Source organism: Siphateles boraxobius, unplaced genomic scaffold (assembly GCF_051911475.1).
Source record: "Siphateles boraxobius isolate OS27281-9 unplaced genomic scaffold, OSU_SipBor_1 29, whole genome shotgun sequence".
NCBI classification, from domain to species: domain Eukaryota; kingdom Metazoa; phylum Chordata; class Actinopteri; order Cypriniformes; family Leuciscidae; genus Siphateles; species Siphateles boraxobius.
In genome coordinates this window covers 4566956-4587787 of record NW_027508908.1, presented here as the reverse complement: position 1 = coordinate 4587787, position 20832 = coordinate 4566956, and the positions used below count along the sequence as shown (strand labels likewise).

Below are 20832 nucleotides of genomic sequence, written 5' to 3'. Positions count from 1 at the left end.
TCCGCTGAGGAGTGCGGTGGTCCAGCAATAGTGGCGACGGGACTACGTCTCCGTTCTCTCCTTCAGGGAACGAGTGTTACATACGTAACCGAGACATTCCCTTTCAGTTCGGTCACGTTCGACATAGTCGAACGTACCGTACTGACTGGGATCCCAATTAACACGCCACCTAGTGCTGCCACCTTCCAGTGCCTAGCAAAAGCCTCCTAATCCCCCCGCATTTATTGAGGCTGCGATGGGACAGGGCTTAGGCCAGGAAAGTCCACTGCTGTTCCGCATGACCCACTCAGACAGACTTGGATAACACTGGGAAATCATGCCCTTTCGGTGGAAAGGGAGATGCTGTGGAAGCCACATCATGCCTGTAGGGAGGTATCATGTGAAGGTTACACATATGGACTGGGCGTTTCCGGGCAGTACAACAAATAGAATGTCACTGAGGTGGCTCCGGCCTATAGCAGGGGAGAGACAACACCGGTCAGAGACGGCAGAGCGGGCTCTGCCAAGGGAAAGACAAGGGCTTGCCACAGGGAGCCGTACCGTGGAAGAATAGACATGTGGGATCGCCGTAGGGATCACAACATATGGGACCCAGCCTAGCACAGGTTCCACCAATGCATACAAGTGTTAGGCCTGGCATCAGACGCTCTACCACGTCCGTTGCTGAGGGGTGTGGTGGAACTCAACAGGGTTCGGCTAATGAGGAACTCTACTGGAGCAAGAATGGCACACTTATCCAGTTCACTTCGAGCAGGGCTTACGGTGTTGACTGGCTTCTATGCGAAGAGAGCACACAGGAAGCTACCGGCTCGACACGTAGGCTATAGAATCTAGCACCCTGTGCCAGCACCCAGGAAGAAGCTACAGTCCGAGTGGAGTGGGCTGGCAACCCATGGTGCGAGGGATTGACACGCCAAGACGATGGCATTCACTATCCAGTGGGCCAACCTCTGCTTGGAGACAGCCTTTCCCTTCTCCTGCCCTCCGTAACAAGCAAAGAGCTTGTCTGAGGTCCTGAGGCTTTGCGTTCTTTCCACGTATAGGCGCAGAGTGCGGACGGGACAGAGAAAGCCAGGGCTGGGTCTGCCTCCTCTAGGGGAAGCACTTGCAGGTTCACTACCTGGTCCAGAAAGCGAGTTGTAGTAACATTGGCCACGTATCCAGGCCGGGGTCTCAGGATGATGTGAGAGTTAGCCGGCCCGAATTCCAGGCACGATTCATCGACTGAAAATAACTTTTAACTCTGGTGCCTGCAATGGCTCAAAGGGAGGTCTCTGCAGTGCCATCAGCACCAGAGATAAGTCCCAAGAGGGTATAGAGGGGGAACGAGGCGGATAGAGTCTCCTCGCGCCCCTCAGGAACCTGACGATCAGGTCGTGCTTCCCCACGGATTTTAGGTCAACTGCATCGTTATGTGCGGCAATAGAGGCAACATACACTTTGAGGGACTCCAACCCATCTTGCAGGATGGAGAGCACAGTGCCGATCGAACATCTTCGGGGGTCTTCTCCGTGAGAAGAACACCACTCAATGAACAGGTTCCACTTTAGGGCGTAAGCATGCCTCATAGAGGGTGATCTCGCAGAAGTGATGGTGTCTACAACAGCTTGTTGTAGATCACCTAGAACCTCCGCATCCCAATGGGCCAGGAAGGGGCTGTCGAGAGGAGCATCAGTTCGGGGAACCAGGTCCGGTTGGGCCAATAAGGGGCAACTAGCAAGACCTGCTCCTCTTCCTCCCTGACTTTGCACAGTGTCTGTATTAGAAGGCTCACTGGGGAAAACGCATACTTGTGGAGACCCCAGGGCCAGCTGTATGCCAGTGCATCAGTGCAGAGGGTCCCCTTGGTCAGGGAGTAGAACAACTGGAATGGGATGAGTCTGGAGAGGAAAACAGATCTATCTGTGTGGCACCAAAGTGGTCCCAAATCAGCTGGACCACCTGGTCATGGAGTCTCCGCTCTCGCTGGGCCACAGGCTGTCATGAGAGCTCGTCAGCGGCACGACTGAACAGGCCGGGGATATAAGTGGCACGAAGCAACCTCAGATGCTTCTGAATCCATTGGAGGAGATGGCGGGCGACTTGCAACATGCAAGGGGTGTAGACCACCTTGATGTTTGATGTATGCAACGGTCGCAGTGTTGTCCGTATGGACCAGCACATGCTTGTCGAGCATCTGTGTTTTGAGGCTTTCCATTCCCTTTAAAAGCCAGTTGCACTCATGCCATGGCGGATTCGCTATTTACATTGTGGCATTTGCAAGTGGAAAAACTAAGGAAAGAATAAACGGATCTGGAAACGGATCTTCTCCAAAGAGGAAACGGATCTGATCGTGCGCCAGGTTAAAGCGCGCAAGCATACCATCAACGGGACAAGCTGGATTCCACCATATCTGTACACAATATTAATCTTTTACATTGTAATCCTTTTATTTCTAATATTTGGCTAGTTTATGTGCTGCTGCACCTGTGTGTCTAATAAGCAGAGTGTACGCGCATTGTGCACCCGCCTATAGACTCATATTACTAACGCGCACTTTAAATTAAAAAAAAAATATTGCGCCATTGACTTTAGACAAGGTTTTTGTTGGTCAATTTCAGGTTACTTCAGTTATCTCAAAATAGCAACGCACAATGCCCCTGAACACACCTCGTTTTCAGATCAGCAGCCCATGGGGGGACAAATAGGCGCAAATAAATTTTATCTTTAAACAACGTGGACCTGAAAATGATAACTGCGTCAGGCTGAAACTAGCAAAACACACTTCCGTCGCGCTTGGTGCTGCATTGAGCTGGGTGTATGATAGGGCCCATAAAGTCGCAATTTTGACTTACTCAGAATTTTGAGATATAAGCTCGCAATTGTGAGTTATAAAGTCCGAATTGTGAGATATAAACTCGCAATTCTGAGAAATGTTGCAATTTTGAGAACGTCCCAGACTTTTGAACGGTAGTGTACTTTTACAGTACACTTTATGTAAGAAATGAGATCACTCTACGTTATCCCATCTATAATGTTTTTTCCGTGTTAATGATAATGATTTTAGTTAAAAATATTTAGTTTCAAGGAAAATTAGGATCAGTCTTTCACCCAAACTCACCTGATGCCACTATGATTCCAGGAGCCGACTCTCTGCTGGCTATATTTCCAGATGTGTACGGGTTTGCTGACACGTGCAGGTGAAGATGCAGGGAACAGTATGGCTAGAAGCAACACACACACACAACACACACACACACACACACACACACACACACACACACACACACACACACACACACACACACACACACACACACACACACACACACACACACACACACACACACACACACACACACACACACACACAAATCATTCAGATCAAACAGGGTCTCTAAATCGATAAAACCCCAGGGTGTGGCCTCCACTAAACTGTCATCGTGCTGGGGCTCGAATAAAATCCCATTAAAAAAAAAAAATCCCATAACAGCAAAAGCTTGTGACTTTTTTCCCTCCAAACATTAATTTTGATTGGAATAACCTTTAGTGACACAATTCTCATTATAATTCTGGAAATGCCAATGGTAAGCACATGTTGCAAGGGTTGTTTAGGGGTTTATTAAAACTTTGACATTTTCTAACAAATAGCAATGTAATGGATGGTGAAGGCATGGGCACAAGCGGGGCCATTAATTAGTTGAGTTTATCAAAGGGTAATTATTTTGTTTGCATTTCTGGGGGGTTGCTGATTCCATTCACAGGGGATGGATAACATCTCCACAGAATGAAATATATGTCTTGTCATTTGCAATGACAAGCAGCACTCATTACGTAGACCTATTCCAAATGCCCATGTCCACAGGAATACACATTCTGTTTGCATATTGTTAACTTCTTTGTTTTTTAATGTGATGAATATATTGTGCAAAATATGATCAATTATGATCATATCTAGCTGAGTGTTTCTTCAACAACACTTTTGGCTCTGTATAGACCTTTAGAAAATCAATTCTTTTAAAACACACTTTTCAAACTCTTACTACACTGTAAAACATTATATTGTCAATAAAACTCCTTCTCTGCACTCTGCACTTCTTGGGTTGCTTATAACGTTCTCTGGGAACGCAATGTGTGCCATTTCACCAGATTTTGTATTTAAATAATTTATTAACCTACGCCAAAAGAGGAGAATACATCAATATAAATATGTGAATTGTTGTTCATCACGGTTTCCAAATAAAAGTAAAAAGAAAACCCTCGATATGAGTTTGCTTGTTTTGATGCCCACATGTTCTTGTTCAATAAATTACAGTGGCTGTAGCATTTCTATCTTAAAGGAGTGGACAAATAATAAAGATTTAGTGAACATTCGAATTACATGTTGTTTGGTCAATATTAAACAAGGATTTGATCATGCTGTCAAGTGTAACAACAACAATCACCAGGCCATTATGTTTATATTATATATATATATATATATATATATATATATATATATATATATATATATATATATATATATATATATATATATATGTATATATATATATATATATATATATATATATATATATATATATATATATATATATTACATATGAATTTTAAGTGTTATTCAATTCAACCATATGATTACTTGCTTTATATACTTTTTGAACCAATTATTATTGCCTCATTGTTATTGCATGTGTATTTTAAGTAATTTTATGTTGTTGTTTTTTTGTTTTGTTTTTTGCTATTGGTTTTTAAAAAAATCGACCGATTACTGGATTACCAAAATAATCATTAGAGACAGCCCTTTATTAGTTAAAACATTTCAAAATGCACCTGCACTGTTTTGCATTTTGTGACTTTCAGTTTTAAAAAATGTCTTTTCCTGTCATATCGTCATTGAAGATTTCTTAAAAATAGTATTAAAATATCGTCTCATTCTCAAGAACCCAATATCGTGTATCGTCTCATGAGTTAAGTGTATCGCCACACTCCTAGTTTCAATTGCAGTTGAAAATAACAGTACTGTGCTTTATATTGTGCTTTATAGCATTCGGTGATGGAAAAGACGATGCCAGAATTTATTTTTGTACAAAATTTTGATTTTTTTTTCTCCTTGATCTTTCAAAGGATAATTTCATAGCTAACATTTTGTTGGAACATGTTGGATGTGATGTGGAATGATTTTCACACAATAAATATTGAAATGGGTTTTATTTTAAACTCTTTGTTCCTATTATCATAGTTATAAAAATAAAAATAAATCGAGTGATTCATATTTTATGATTGATTTTCATATTTTAAGTTTGAAAGTCTGGGTCTGGAACAAAGAGGTAATAAAACAAGCAGCATTTGAAAAGAAGCAAAAAATAATGAAATAAGAAACAAATCCAAGACAGATTTAACGTGATACTCATAAAAAATATATATATATATATAAAAAATTCGTTTAGTTTTAATAAGAATCAACGCAAAGTGCCTGCAGTTGAAGAAACACCCAGCCTTGTTTAATGTTTCAAAAGATAACATCTGTTAAGTTGGGTGTTGGAAAGAGCAATGACCTCATAAAGCTCATATGAATGTCCAATATGGACAAATCTCTCGCTTTCTGTTTTCCTACACTTCCACTCACCAGTATGCAATGGATTCGGTTTCCTTTGAGATCAGCTGAGGGAGCCAGCAGGAGCCTCCAGTCTCTGCCTTTATTGTAGGTTATATGTGTCTTCACCTCATTATTTATCTTCTTATTGGCCAGGAACATGCCTTTTATCCCTGCCACCTAGGGATGGGAACAGGTAAGATAATGAGGAAAAGATGCACCACTAATAACCATATCTGTAAAGTTACACCATTTCAATATTTCTACCTATAGGTAAACAAGTCTATGATGCTTTTATTACTTAGTGTCCCTGGGGCACTAAACCCAGCCAAGAAAACTTCAAAAAAAGCGCCGTTCCTAATAAAATATATCTATTGGAGTGGAATGAGAGTATGTAAGGGAATGAGAAGGTAATCCATGTCCATCCTGAACAGAAGTGACATCTCTTCAGGGCAGGAAGCACTAGAGAGCAGGAGAGGCAGCCCAGGATGGGACTGGGAGGACACTCGCTATTCAATAATTGACGAATATTTCAATCTTGCCGACGGCTGAGATTTTAGCATATGTTACATGGAGGTGGCGACCTCAATCAAGTCACCGGACTCTTCAGCCTATCCGAAGGCCAAATGTGATTTTATGGGGGTTGCTATCATCAACAGTTTAATTATTTGATCTGGAGATAGCTTGACACCTGCTGGCCTCTGTTGCAAAGCGCCGTTCCATCTAGAGGTGCATGAATAGAGACCTGATGGCGTATTCTTCAAAGAGACGAGTGGTCTACACCCAAACCCTAATCAATGGCTTCACTCCTATCAGACCCAATTGCAGTACTATAAAAAACTTGTGAACTAAGAACACTTCAAAGCCCTACATGCTCTCAAACTGCAAGATATCATGTAGCATACAAGTATTTGCAAAGACACTGAGGACTTTTGAAGAAAAATAAGTCAACCAAGAGTAGATCAGGAATTGGACATTGGATTTGGATTTGTTGTTTGTAGTCAAAACATATTTAATAATTACAAATAAAATAAATACAAACCCAAATGTGGTTTGAAATCTGAGTAAAATGGGATTCTTAGAAATATATTTTAATACCAACAGCAAATATTCAGATTTCAAGTATGTTCTTTGGTATTTGTGATATATTCATTCAGTAATATATATATATATATATATACACACTCACCTAAAGGATTATTAGGAACACAATACTAATACTGTGTTTGACCCCCTTTCGGCTTCAGAACTGCCTTAATTCTACGTGGCATTGATTCAACAAGGTGCTGAAAGCATTCTTTAGAAATGTTGGCCGATATTGATAGGATAGGATCTTGCAGTTGATGGAGATCTATGGGATGCACATCCAGGGCACGAAGCTCCCGTTCCACCACATCCCAAAGATGCTCTATTGGGTTGAGATCTGGTGACTGTGGGGGCCATTTTAGTACAGTGAACTCATTGTCATGTTCAAGAAACCAATTTGAAATGATTCGAGCTTTGTGACATGGTGCATTATCCTGTTGGAAGTAGCCATCAGAGGATGGGTACATGGTGGCCATAAAGGGATGGGCATGGTCAGAAACAATGCTCAGGTAGGCCGTGGCATTTAAACTATGCCCAATTAGCACTAAGGGGCCTAAAGTGTGCCAAGAAAACATCCCCCACACCATTACACCACCACCCCCAGCCTGCACAGTGGTATAAGGCATGATGGATCCATGTTCTCATTCTGTTTACGCCAAATTCTGACTCTAGAAATCGAGACTCATCAGACCAGGCAACATTTTTCCAGTCTTCAAATGTCCAATTTTGGTGAGCTCTTGCAAATTGTAACCTCTTTTTCCTATTTGTAGTGGTGATGAATGGTACCCGGTGGGGTCTTCTGCTGTTGTAGCCCATCCGGCACAAGGTTGTGCGTGTTGTGGCTTCACAAATGCTTTGCTGCATACCTCGGTAATAACAAGCGGTTATTTCAGTCAAAGTTGTTCCTCTATCAGCTTGAATCAGTCGGCCCATTCTCCTCTGACCTCTAGCATCAACAAGGCATTTTCGACCCACAGGACTGCCGCATACTGGATGTTTTTCCCTTTTTACACCATTCTTTGTAAACCCTAGAAATGGTTGTGCGTGAAAATCCCAGTAACTGAGCAGATTGTGAAATACTCAGACCGGCCTGTCTGGCACCAACAACCATGCCACGCTCAAAATTGCTTAAATCACCTTTCTTTCCCATTCTGACATTCAGTTTGGAGTTCAGGAGATTGTCTTGACCAGGACCACACCCCTAAATGCATTGAAGCAACTGCCATGTAATTAGATGATTCGATAATTGCATTAATGAGAAATTGAACAGGTGTTCCTAATAATCCTTTAGGTGAGTGTATATTATAATGAAATTGACACATCATTTGATTTCACCTATACATTTAGATCCATATAGACAGCATATGCTTTATTTCAAGGTTCCTAACTGCTCCTTGATTAGATAATCCACTGACAATTGTGTAATCAATGCCTTAATTAATTAGCACTGCTATTAAATCAATTAGCACTACAATCAATTAGCATTAATTAGTGTATCCAATATATTCGTGCTTTTAATATCCAGGGAAATTCGAACATGAAGCAGTGATTTTGAATCAGCATACATCTGTGCAGTGTGGAAACCAACTAAATGACACAGTTCTGTTTTAGAGAGGTACCTCATATAGATCTATCATGACATTTCCCTCTGGTCCCATACTGCTCATGACATTCTCCAAAGCGAGTGTGTAGTAAATGCCTCCGGACTCTGACACATACAGGTTGTAAGTGTCATTCTGGTTCCACTCTTGAACCGCTGCCACGACCCGGTTCTCATCTGTACTGATCACATGCAGATCCTGGGGAAAAAGGAAAAGACATTTCATAAGACAGGTCTCAGTGATTTATTGGACAAAAGAATGTTTGGCCTCTGCTGTTATTCAAATATTTAAATATATGTCCATAAAAAAAGTCAATACATCTGATATGGAATGTTTTACAAAAGGTTATAAAGTATGCACTAGGTAGTGGATCACATTCAGACCAGTTTAACAGCAAGACTTCAGTTTTGTATAGTAATTTGGGTAACACTTTAGAATAATGGTCAGGAAGTAATGCAGTACAAATGACTACATCGATACTTCAGCTACTACTATCAACCAATATGAAAACAAGCTTAACTAATCAGTAAGCAATAGCAAATTTATGACTAAGATCCTGATTAGGTAATCAATAATTACTGAATGAGATTAGCCTCATTAATTACCTCCTTCAACTATGACAATTTATAAAGTATTACCAATTAATTAAAAATCACAACATTAACATGTTTCTGAGACATTAACATTTGTATGGATAGCCTAACATATCTAAAATGCAGATATTACTGCAGGTTCTGTGGTGAAAATGCCGTAATTCACGCTTGTACTACAGAACATCAAATTTTGACCCGACATTTTCTGGACACCAAGCGTTTGGTTAATGGCGAAATATGGCCTGTTTGGCATTCCATACATTTGTGATTTGGTGTGCAGGTCTGGATTTCTTGAGTGCCTTTGTTGTTTCAACTGATGCTCAGGATCTGTTGTGCACCAAATCCTCCGCCATCGTCTTGTCAGTCGTTTATCTTTACTCTCGTCAAGTTATAAGTGAAATCTTTTTTTTTTAATCAATATTTTATTATACTTTCAGATGTGTCAGAAACATATATCACAGATTCAATTAACTGATGCCATGAAAATAACCAGACCAAAATAAATTCTAATTCTATTGTCCATTGTCCAACTGAACTAAATGGTATATATATACTGTACATATACATATATGGTAATGTAATTGCTGTTGTGTAGTAATTTTTCTTTTCTATCTAGCTGATATCGCTATGTTTATTGCTAAAAATTTAAGTCAATAAACTTCAGTTGCATTTTATTCACTGTTTCCCAATGAAATCCATGACTGAGCAACTCTCTTTTCTTCTTCAGAAAGGAAAAGTAGGCCTCCAAAGTTCCTTTTAATGTTCAAAACATCAAAACACCTTTACCTTTCTTATTTACATTCATCAAAGGAGGATGACTTTAACCTTTAATGTGATTTTTGCCTCTAATCAAGTTAGATTGAATATGAATGTTATTGCCGGGATGGCAGGGGACAGCTGGAGTGCATTGGTGGTTTCACCCCACTGAGCTGAATCCGATTAATAATCAGTATCAGACCCAACACTCACCTGCTTTGTTTTGCTCAAAGCTCCGGCATACGGCAAATATTCTTATTAGCCTTAAATTGAGCTTGTCAGTTGGGCAAATGCAACAAAACCACATGCTGGCAGTTTGCGAATTTCATCTACCCCAGACCGCGCGAGGGTTGCTGGGTGTATGCTTTAAGGAGCGCCGAGAGCTTGATTGAATAAAACATGTTTAATTGTCATGTGAGCGCAGCAGATTTTAAGCTTTGAATAATAACACAACATCCTGAGAGGCGAGGGACCGCAGTAGCATCTGCGTCCCTGAATTCACTCGCTCAGAAGTAAAAGCCTGCCAGATGCCAGGAAAAAAAAAAAATCACATTTTGTAAAGGTTTGAAGCTTCAAAGGCTAACATCGAGGGACATGATGATCTGGGTCTGAAATAGCAATGTTTGTTTACTCTGTCACGGTGTGGCAGATTCCGACTTCGTGTCGAGCAAGTGTGAATGAGTTACCCTACCTTTGGAAGGGTGTATTTGGGAAGCTTCATAGGTGTAAACACATCTCGCCTGGATGACACATAGTAGATTGGCCGACCACCGGTTGACACCTTGGGTAATGGAGGGATCACAAACAGACAGGGCAAGGACAGGTTAGAAAGAAGTAACATTTCGAGTGCCACCGGATATTGGACGCATATTAGGGCTGGCTATCGGCGATATGTTTACCACAGTTCAATCATAAGATGATTTGATCTAATTACATGATTATATGACTTGAAACTGTGCCAAATGCATGACACTGTTTTTTGGAGGATTAGTTTCTATTTTTGCTTCAATGTTCCCCAATGACCATAAACCATGTTTACACCTGGTATTACGATTAAGCGCTATTGAGATTAAGTGCTTAAAACCGAAACATTTAAAGGCAGTTAAAATGTTATGCATCAACATTGCATTCGTCCAGATAGCAGTGAAGGACTGTCAATCAAGCACCAAAAAAAAAAAGTCTCATGAAATCATTTGGAAAAGTGCAAATGTATAACTAAAGGTAATGAAGGTAGCTGACTAAAATAAAAGAGAACTTTGCTTGAAAATATCACGTTCATGCTTAAATTAAAATGTAAGGATATAGGTAAACATTGTTGAATAATTGAATAAGTATAACTGTAGGAAATGCAAAAATATTGAAAATATCAATGCAATATCAATGTCTCTTTTTTTCACAATTCTGACCTTTTCTCTCTCAATTGAGAGTTCGTGTCTCACAATTCGGACTTTATAACTCACAATTGCTAGAAAAAAGTTACAATTAATTAATTTATATATCAAAATTCTGACTTTCACGATTCTGAGTATATATCTCTCAATTGCAAGTTCATATCTTACAATGCAGTTGTTACTTCTTTCAATTGCGAGTACACCGTAAAAAAAGTTGCTGCCTTCAATTTGGATGTTTAAGTTATTACAACATAAAAATCATGAAACTGACTTAAATTAGTTGAATCTTGTATTACATAAAAAAGGTTCACTTATTTTTGATGAGTTAAAGCAATGTAAAAACATGTTGTCATGAGGTATTGATCATATAATATTTTACAGTGTATATAACTAGCAATTCTGACCTTTTTTTCAGAATTGTGAGGTATACTGTAAACTCATAATTACTAGTTATAAAGTCTGAATTGACACAAATAAACTTGCAATTGCGGAAAAAAAAGTCAGAATTGTGAGATAAAATGTCACAAGTACCTATTTTATTTTTTTATTCTGTGGAGGAAACAAGCTTCCATACATTACGCCACACACACAGCATGCATTAAGCTTCATTCCATTATACAGTACTAGTCAAAGGTACTAGTCCACTCTATAAATTACTCACCTGGACAAACACATACTCATCTTGGACCACCAGGGAGTTGGGGTCAATGTATCCCGGAAAAGGTTTGCCCTTGTTGGCATCTGTGCAGTTCTGAAGTTTGCATGTGACATACAGAGCCTCTGCAACAGGACAAATGGCAGAAAGACATGAAGGTGTGTTTCTTTCTTGCCATAAACCAGATGATAGGACACTATGACAGGATGTTACTCTGAATTGAAAGCGCAAGATCTAAATGTGACACTCGTTTATTTATTTATATTATTATTTTTTTTACAAATTAGTCTTCAAAATTCTTCAGTTTAAAAAAAAAATGTAGTTAAACATGCCATTTGTTTCCAAGCAATTGTGACATTTACAAGCAATTTCTGAGTAAAATTGCTTGTCTTTTTTTTTTTTTTATGTTTCTCAATATATCACCTTATGGTTTGGTTACTGTCAACACATTTAAATGTTACCAAGACATGAAAATATAATTGGCCTTGTATATTAACTCTTTCCCTGCCATTGACAGAAATTTCGTTCAATTATGAGATAACACTTCCTCAACTTTTTTCTAGCTTTCCGTGTTTTCACTGTTATACGACAGGAGGCGCTATGACACATCTCCTGAAAGAGTACTGAATCTACCTGATCAAAACACAGGCGAAGAAAAAGCAGAAACAAGCGATCGCATATGTAAGCACAAGCATACAGAATGTGAAATAACACATTCATCACATTAAACAGCATATAAATCAAAACTGCCTGATGTTACCAAGAAAAATGTCGACCCAGGACGAGGTTCTCAGCTTTTTGCTCAAAAAAAAAAAAAAAGAAAAATTATGAAACTTACCCACATTCAAGTGTTGATAAAAAGAATGCATTAAGCTAGATTAAAAATTGTATTTTGTTTAAAAGCAGAGGCTGTTCTTTCTTTTGATATATTGCATGTTCAGATATTCATACAAAAAAAGATTCGCAGTGCCATGGAAACGTTGTGAAAATGGTGGCTGGCAACTTTTTTTGTTGCTGGCGGGAAAAGAGTTAACCTCAAACTATCTAAACAACCTCACACAACTTGACTGTCTGTATTTTAAGGGATCATATCCAGTAGAACTGACAAACGTAACTACTCGTTCTGTCCGTCTTTCGACAGGAATATAGGTTCAGCAGACAAAAGACAAACTCAATTTGTGCAGTATGTTTATTACGGATGACAGATCCCGACAGATAGATTTGCTGGTGAAGAATTGTCCATTTTGCATTTTGACTTGTAGCCTTTGAACCCCTTAAGTGTTGCCTTGTGCTGTGTTTGAATTATAGCTTCTTGAAATATAATCAAAGCACATCAGACTTACGGGTTTCTGAGATGCTGGTCTCAAGGTGAATCAGGCCTGGCTCTTTATCAAGCCCCAGTTTAGACCTAGAGAGCCCAAAGGAAATAAAAACAGAGTTTTGTTAAATGGGCTTTGAAAAAAGAAGAAGAAAGAAAATCCGTTTTGTTTCCATACAACAACAGATGGGTCAAAATAAGGGCATTGGATTTTTTTTGTGTTGGCTAAAAGATCTGTGTTCCTCTCCCATAGGAGCAATATGGGTTAAGGTGGGAAAGTACCATCAGAACACCCTGTCCTGTTAAGCTCCCATTTCCATCTCCATCTTTCTGTGCTCTCTGACAGAAGCAAGAAGCATATCCCGACATCATTAAAAGTAAGCCCTTCTCATTTGCTTCCCAAGAACACCCACGGGCAGCGCACATCTCTCTCCTCCTCTTTTTAGTGTTGAAAAAAATCATTGTTGCATGAAATATTTATTCGAGACTGAAAAATCAGAGAGATCTGCTCCAGTGAGAAAGCTACAAAGGTAGAAGCAGACTAGCTCAAGACTTTATCATGACACTTATTGACACTTTCACAAATACAGCATCCCTTGACATGTACTGGGATCACCCTTAATATTTTAAAGACAGAGCAGCAAATTCACAAAAAAAGTTATGTTGCGTTTGCTCACAGAATTTCAGCTCAAAACCCGCATTTTTCACGTTTGATCGGCAATCTATTAAGATGCAGAGTGGAGGTTCTCTCTGAATGGGTTTATTTGCAAAAATGACAAATAAAGTGAGCATACTATACAGATCCCATTTATTGTGCAGCTACTCGGATGGATGGATGGATGGATGGATGCACAGACATGAAATATTGATTGGAGCTTAAATGATTTAATTATCTTAATTGAATATTATGTTACAGTTTCCACTAACAAAATAAATAGTCCATTGCAATGTACAAACAATTCGAACTGAACTCCTCTGAACGCAATCCATAACTAAGTTTCAAGCTGCCGTCACATGAAAATAAGTCCGTGGTGAAATGATGACCGTAAGCATGTAAATTTCAGGTTCCAAGATGGCGCGATGGACCAATCAGAATGGAATATTCCTTCAGTGCCCGTTCATTTTCCAGCGACCTTGGTTCAGAATGTATTGGTTTTTGTTTCCATTCATTTTTCCAATAGAGATTTTTAAAATGTCTTTGTAAAAGAGCTACAAGCAATGAACCAAACAACCAACTACGAGGTGAATAACAACAGCAAAAAATAACTGGAAAATGGGACGATAAAGGCAAAATTTACAAGACTGTGTACTTCACTATCATGAGGGAAAAAAACTATAATCCCATGTAGCACTGTGACAGACAACTGAATAAAACAAATGATCCATTTTATGCATACAAATATTAAGTACTTTGAGACCAAAGTGAAACTGACTCTATGTCATTCACAGTGCTTCATAGGAGTGGGTCGGTGCTAAACTGTTCAATTCGATGCAATTTATTTGCCGCGATTCTATAATTGGTGGAGATTTCTCTGCAGAATCATGGTTAATGTAGTTTTCAGCAGGAATTCCCCTGTTGAGCATGGTTATTTATAAAATGTTGAAATAATGTGTGCGGATGTCTTCAACAAAAGCATATACCATTGTTTAACAACATCGGCTCACAGTAGGTCTGTCTTTAAAGGTCTAGGAGTTATCGTTCAAAATCAGTCCCCCTACGGAGAAAATGAATGGGATGTTTACTTCCAGAACCTAAATGCGGTCCTCTAAAAAGGCCGTTCCTTTCAATGCAAACACCTTTATATTTAAATCAGGCTTGTTATAGTGCTTATTTAGAATTGTATATCAGCATTTTGTCTTACGTGATTCTCATCCCAGATTGTTCAGGTACCTTCAGTTATATTTAATTACCTTACAACCTTGCTTACTAAAAGAATGGTTCATTTTCAAATATCTACTACAAGGAACTGCTAGGCTTCGATTTGAGATCAATAGTGAAGGTGAAAGTAAAGGATTTCCTGACCTGTTCAATTCCACCAAGACTCTAAATCTATGCGGGCATTAAGCCGCATCGGATCCAAGTTCCTTTTGAAGCGCTGACAAATACAAAAGTAGATTTCATCCATTCAAAGCTCCATTCCTTCAATCATCTCATATTCTGGCTGTGACCATGGTGGTGTCTCTCATCAAAAGGGACGATCTAATTTCACATAGTCAATAGCTACCCATTTGTAAGGGTTATGCGTCTCATCTCACTTCAGATAATAAGACTCTATATGTGAGAGTTCATTGAGGGGAACTTGTGAGGGTAGATCATTACCAGACTAAAAATAACGGTACTGCAGGCTGACTCTCTGATGTCTTCGCTCTGTCCCACTTTGACTGAGCTTATACAAAAATTCGAAACAAATATGTCCTCAAAAAACAAAACCCTGCTGCTTAATGACTAGATCTGAATTTGGATGGCACATGGCAGGTAAAAGACAGACATGATCAATGAAAAACTGACCAGTCAGTTGAGAGTATAAATTGGGTAACGCTTCCTTTTACAGTACGTTAACTTACGTGTACTTACAGTGTACTTACCTAAGAAAGTACAGGGTAATAATGCTTTATTTTACAGAGCGTTAACTTACGTGTACTTACAGTGTACTTACCTTAGAAAGTACAGGGTAATAATGCTTTATTTTATAGAGCGTTAACTTACGTGTACTTACAGTGTACTTACCTAAGAAAGTATTGGGTAATATAATGTAAGTACATGGGTTAAGGTTAGGATTAGCGGTAGGTTCAAGGTTAGTGCCTAGTTATTACCCAATTATTGTAATTACTATAATAAGTTCATAGTATGCACATGGGGAACAGGACTGTAAAAGAAAGCGTTACCATAAAATTGTATTTGTGATTTGTACAGTTAACACACTATTAGTTACTGATTCCTATTGCTCGCTTTACCTGCTTTAGTTTTGTTGTGTGTTTGTTGTGTGTGTGTGTGTGTGTTTGTGTGGAGGGGGGTTGGGGTCAGGAAATAATCTTCTTTGTTTCTTATCAAAAATGTAGCATTTATTTATTTATTTATTTATGCACACACACACACACACATTTTCTTGGCTATCTAGATGGAGACATTCCATAGATGTAATATTTTTTATACTGTACAAACTGTATATTCTCTCCCCTTACAATAACCTTACCCCCAAACCTAACAATCACACAAAACTTTCTGCATTTTTACATTTAAAAAAATAAATAAAAGTGGTCTTTGGTCTTTATTTTTTATACCATATTTTTTACACCATAAGGACGTCGCTAAAAGAAGGTTTTTGGACCAAATTTGTCCCCAAAATGCGCACACACACACGCGCACACACACACACACACACGCGCACACACACACACACACACACACGCGCACACACGCGCACACGCACGCACACACACGCACACACACGCACACACACGCACACACGCACACACACACACACACAGAGAAAGACAGACACACACACACACACACACCAAAAAGAAAAATTATGTCTTGTTGGTCTCAATCAATAGTTTAGCAAAAGTTTTTTTTTTTTTTAACTGGCTACGGTATTTAATACATGTGTTTAATGAAAATATGGTTATTTTGTCAACTCTGCAAGTTTCAAATCTCTACCAAATTAATTCAATAGATGAAAATTTGTTAACTTATTCTCTAATCAATGCGAATGCCAGGTGCAGTGAAAATATTTGATATGACTTTATTTTGGAATCTGATTCCTTTGTACATTATTTAATTAAATTAATTAATTTATCTATTTATGTTTCACTTTTTTGTCCCTGTACACAAGATTTAGTGGAGATTATATTTATAATATTAAATAAACTTGTCTGAAAGAAAAAAAATAAACAATTGATCCATGCCCCCTTTTCAGTTCATTCCAGCTTGTCCACTTGAGACCAGAGATAAACACAAAATCGAATCACATTTAGAATTTATTTCTCAATCGGTCTCTTTAATCATCACAGTCTAGACATCTATTAGCCATTCTGATCAAGTTGAATAAGCTTTCTTAATGACTAAATCATTTGCAACATTACAAATGCAGAATCCGACTCAGTAACAAGGTCTAATGACAACATTCAGAACTTCTAAAGTTTGAACGTAAACCTCGAAATGAAACACAGTGGGGAAGATCACATCAAGGTTGAACAACAATCCGTGTTCTTTGGTTTATTCTTTTATCAGCCACAGAATGCAGGAGTTCAAATGATTGATGTTCCACATGCAGCTGAAGGAATCACACAGAGAGCTTACCAGTAGAATCGATTGGGCGCCACCCGCTCGTGAACAAGCTGCCATCGACGGCCAAACTCAACAGAGCTGTAGAGCTGAGGACCAAATAATGTGTTAGCAAAGGTATGTGTATGAACATTTCTGACACTTCTGATTGTAGAATATTAAAGGTAGGTTCAGTTTAATCTTTATTCATATCATTAGCTCTGTTCAACAACCGTATGCCTACAGGCAGCTGTCTTCTAAGTCCACATTATCACTATTATGAAACCTAGCTCCTCCACGCACTACACAAAATGGAAGTGTGATTTCCATGCTGATATCTATCGATTTTTACATGAGCATGTTGCTAAGCTAATGGCATGAGAATCCAATATGCATAGAAATACATAATACACACACATTTTGTTTGAAAATATTTGTATCAATTATTTTTTTCTTGAATGAGATACTATCAGTATACACTTCTTATCAAAACTCTGGGGTCAGTATTTTATTCATTTATTTTTTTTTAAAGAAATTAATCCTTTTATTCAGCAGAGATGCATTAAAATGCTCAAAAGTGATAGTTAAGAAGACATTTAAATTGCTAAACTGTTAAAATATAAATTGTAAAATATGTCAAATCAGTGATGTTCTTTTGAACTTTCTAATCAACAAATAATCTTAGGAAAAAGTGTCATGGTTTCAAAAAAAAATAATAATATATATATATATTGATATTGATATTGATAGATAGATATATATTGAACATTTATAATAATAATAATTAGAAATTAATTTTGTGCACCAAATCAGCATGTTAGAATGATCATTTCTAAAGGATCATTTGGCACTGAAGACTCTAGTGATGCTGAAAATGTGACATGACGGGAATAAACTACATTTTAAAATATATTCAAATAGGGAATTTTTCTTTTAAATTATAATAACATTTCACAATGATAATATTTTTACAGTATTTTTGATTGAATAAATGTAGTCTTGATGAGCATAAAAAACACAAAATCTTACGAACCCAAAATTTTGAACGAAAGTGTATTCATAATCTGCGTTCCTCTTACATTTTATTTTCACAGATTGTTGCAATGCATTATGGAATTGTCTTCTCCAAGTAGGATGTAATGCTGCCTTAAAATTGATCCAAAACAAGATATCTTAGAAGGCAGCATAATTAAGTTTTTCAGAATTCGAAACAGGAACGTGCCACAGATGTCTTAAAATACTGCCTATGTAGACAGCTAACTAGGTGTTCCAAACTGAGCAAGTGAAATTACAAATGGTTTTCCAATAAAATACAGAATAAAATAAAATATTTTTTTAAATAATTTTTACAATTGGTATAATTACACTAGAAAACAAGCAATCAGCAAGAGAACAAACACGAAGATCTGAAATTAACTAAATGAGGCATACAATACTCACATATATATTTTTCTCAGTAAGAAACATTCTATTTATGTGCAATGTGCTTTAAGGGAAAAATCATATTATATAAGTGGCAAATTCAAATATGTCACACTGGTACTTACAGCACTTTGGAATGATACGTGCCATTTGTTAAAGTGTTGAGCAAAGTTTTCCCGAGGTGTGAAACTTTACCTGCCTTGCACAAAGCAGCATATTTTTGGGAACTGTGATATCACAATCTTGTATCCAATATAACAACCTGACTGTGGGTGGATGGAGCTCGGTCAAATTTAGACATAGACAAACGGGATCAAACTAAACCAAAACAGACAGAAATGAAGAGAAAACAACAGCTTGAACTAGCCTTAACTGGTCTTAGCTGGTTCAAAATGGTCTCCCAGCCTAATATTGTAGGCCAATCTTGTATATAATTGATATGTTTTAGTCTGTTATAAGCTGGGTTTTTTTTCAGGGAAATATGTTCACCAATGAAGGCTACTGAACTTTTCATTTTAGCTAGTTTCCTCTCTTGTGTTTACTTTTATAATAAAATAAACCTCAGGAACTTTGCCAATGACACTGTGGTATAACTCTGTAAACACTAATAAATAAAGCATTTATTTGTGGCATAGATTTTGATAGGGTTTAATTCGTGATTGTGTTTTCTTTTTGTGCTGTTTGCTTTTGCAGCTTTTAACCGTGGCTAATCATGCGCATTGTGCAAACAATCAACTATTAGCCTTCAATTGGCTGATAATTCTTTTTGATTGTGTTCATTTAATTGTAATTCATTTGCAGTGGCCATCCTTCAAGGTTGAAGTCAATGTTGATTTGTCAAAATTGAAGTCAATGCTGTCATCAATGTTCCCTATCAGTCGTTCACATTCGACGTTACGTCGACGTGACGACAAAATTGGGATCACTTCAGGGAGCCTCAGTACTGTGGGAGGGCTTTAAGAGAGCATTTTTTTCTTCACAAGGGCAACGTTTCTGGATGCGGTCGTTCAGTTGAGAGAGGAGTTATGCGAACACAGGGACATGGGGCTCAGTCACCTAAACCACCTAGGGCTTCGGGTCAAATGGGAAAAGAGCAAACTCACCCCTGGGCAGAGGATCTCTTTCCTCGGTATGGAGTTGGACTCGATCAACATGACAGCGCCTCAGTGTTGAACTGCGTGAGCTCACTCAGACGAAGAACAGCGGCACCACAGAAACTTTTTCAGAGGCTCCTGGGGCATATGGCATCTGCAGGCGCGGTAACGCCGCTCGGATTGCTTCATATGAGGCCACTCCAAAACTGGCTCCACGATTGAGTCCCGAAATGAGCGTGGCAGAGCGGATCGTACAGGGTCCAATTTACCCCGCACTGTCGCCAAACTCTCAGCTTGTGGTCGGACACTTTTTCCCTGCGGGCAGGTGTTCCCCTAAAACAAGTGTCCAGGCATTTTGTGGTCACCATGGATGCCTCTGCGACCTGACGGGGGGCCACATACAAAGGGCATGCAGCTTCAGGTCTGTGGATGGGGCCTCAACTGCATTGGCACATCAACTGCCTCGAGTTGTTAGCAGTACATCTTGCGCTGGGCTGCTTCAAAACACCGCTACTAGGCAAGCATGTACTGGTCCGTACGGACAGCACTGCGACCGTTGCGTACATCAACCATCAGGGTGGTCTACGCTCCCGCCGCATGTCACAACTCGCCTGCCATCTCTTCCTTTGGAGTATGAAGCATCTGAGGTCGCTTCATGCCATTTATATCTTCTCAACCGTACAGCCAACGAGCTCTCCTGGTAGCACCTTCTACTCCATCAGATGGCGACTCCATCCTCAGGTGGTCCAGATGATATGGAGGCGCTTCGGGACCACACAGGTAGATCTGTTTGCCGCCCCGGACATGTCCCACTGCCAGTTGTTCTTCTCCCTGACCGAGGGCACGGACACACTGGCATACAGCTTGCCCAGGGACCTACGCAAGTATGGATTTCTCCCAGTGAGCCTTCTTACACAGACCCTGTGCAAAGTCAGGGAGGATGAGGAGCAGGTCTAGCTTGTTGAGCCGTATTGGTCCAACCGAACCTAGATCCCGGAACTAGTGCTCCTCGCGACAGCCCCTCCCTGGCCCATTCCTCTGAGAGAGGACCTGCTCTCTCAGAGACAGGGCACCTTA

At 39.1% G+C, this 20832-nt stretch overlaps 1 protein-coding gene across 5 annotated transcripts in view; it reads right to left on the bottom strand.

Annotated features, from left to right (window-relative positions):
* The window catches only part of sorcs1 (sortilin-related VPS10 domain containing receptor 1), a 240968-nt gene that overhangs the window by 42007 nt on the left and 178129 nt on the right, over positions 1-20832 (bottom strand). For all 5 annotated transcript variants that reach the window (XR_013207788.1, XM_077246243.1, XM_077246245.1 and 2 more), the window contains 7 exons: positions 17276-17349; positions 12998-13062; positions 11661-11779; positions 10300-10389; positions 8278-8457; positions 5606-5752; positions 3101-3203 (listed from right to left, as the gene is read on the bottom strand). Coding sequence is in view for 4 of the 5 variants with exons in the window: in XM_077246243.1 (XP_077102358.1) it covers positions 3101-3203; positions 5606-5752; positions 8278-8457; positions 10300-10389; positions 11661-11779; positions 12998-13062; positions 17276-17349 (778 nt within the window). In the remaining variant the exon portion in view is untranslated. The remainder of the gene's footprint in view (positions 1-3100; positions 3204-5605; positions 5753-8277; positions 8458-10299; positions 10390-11660; positions 11780-12997; positions 13063-17275; positions 17350-20832) is intronic.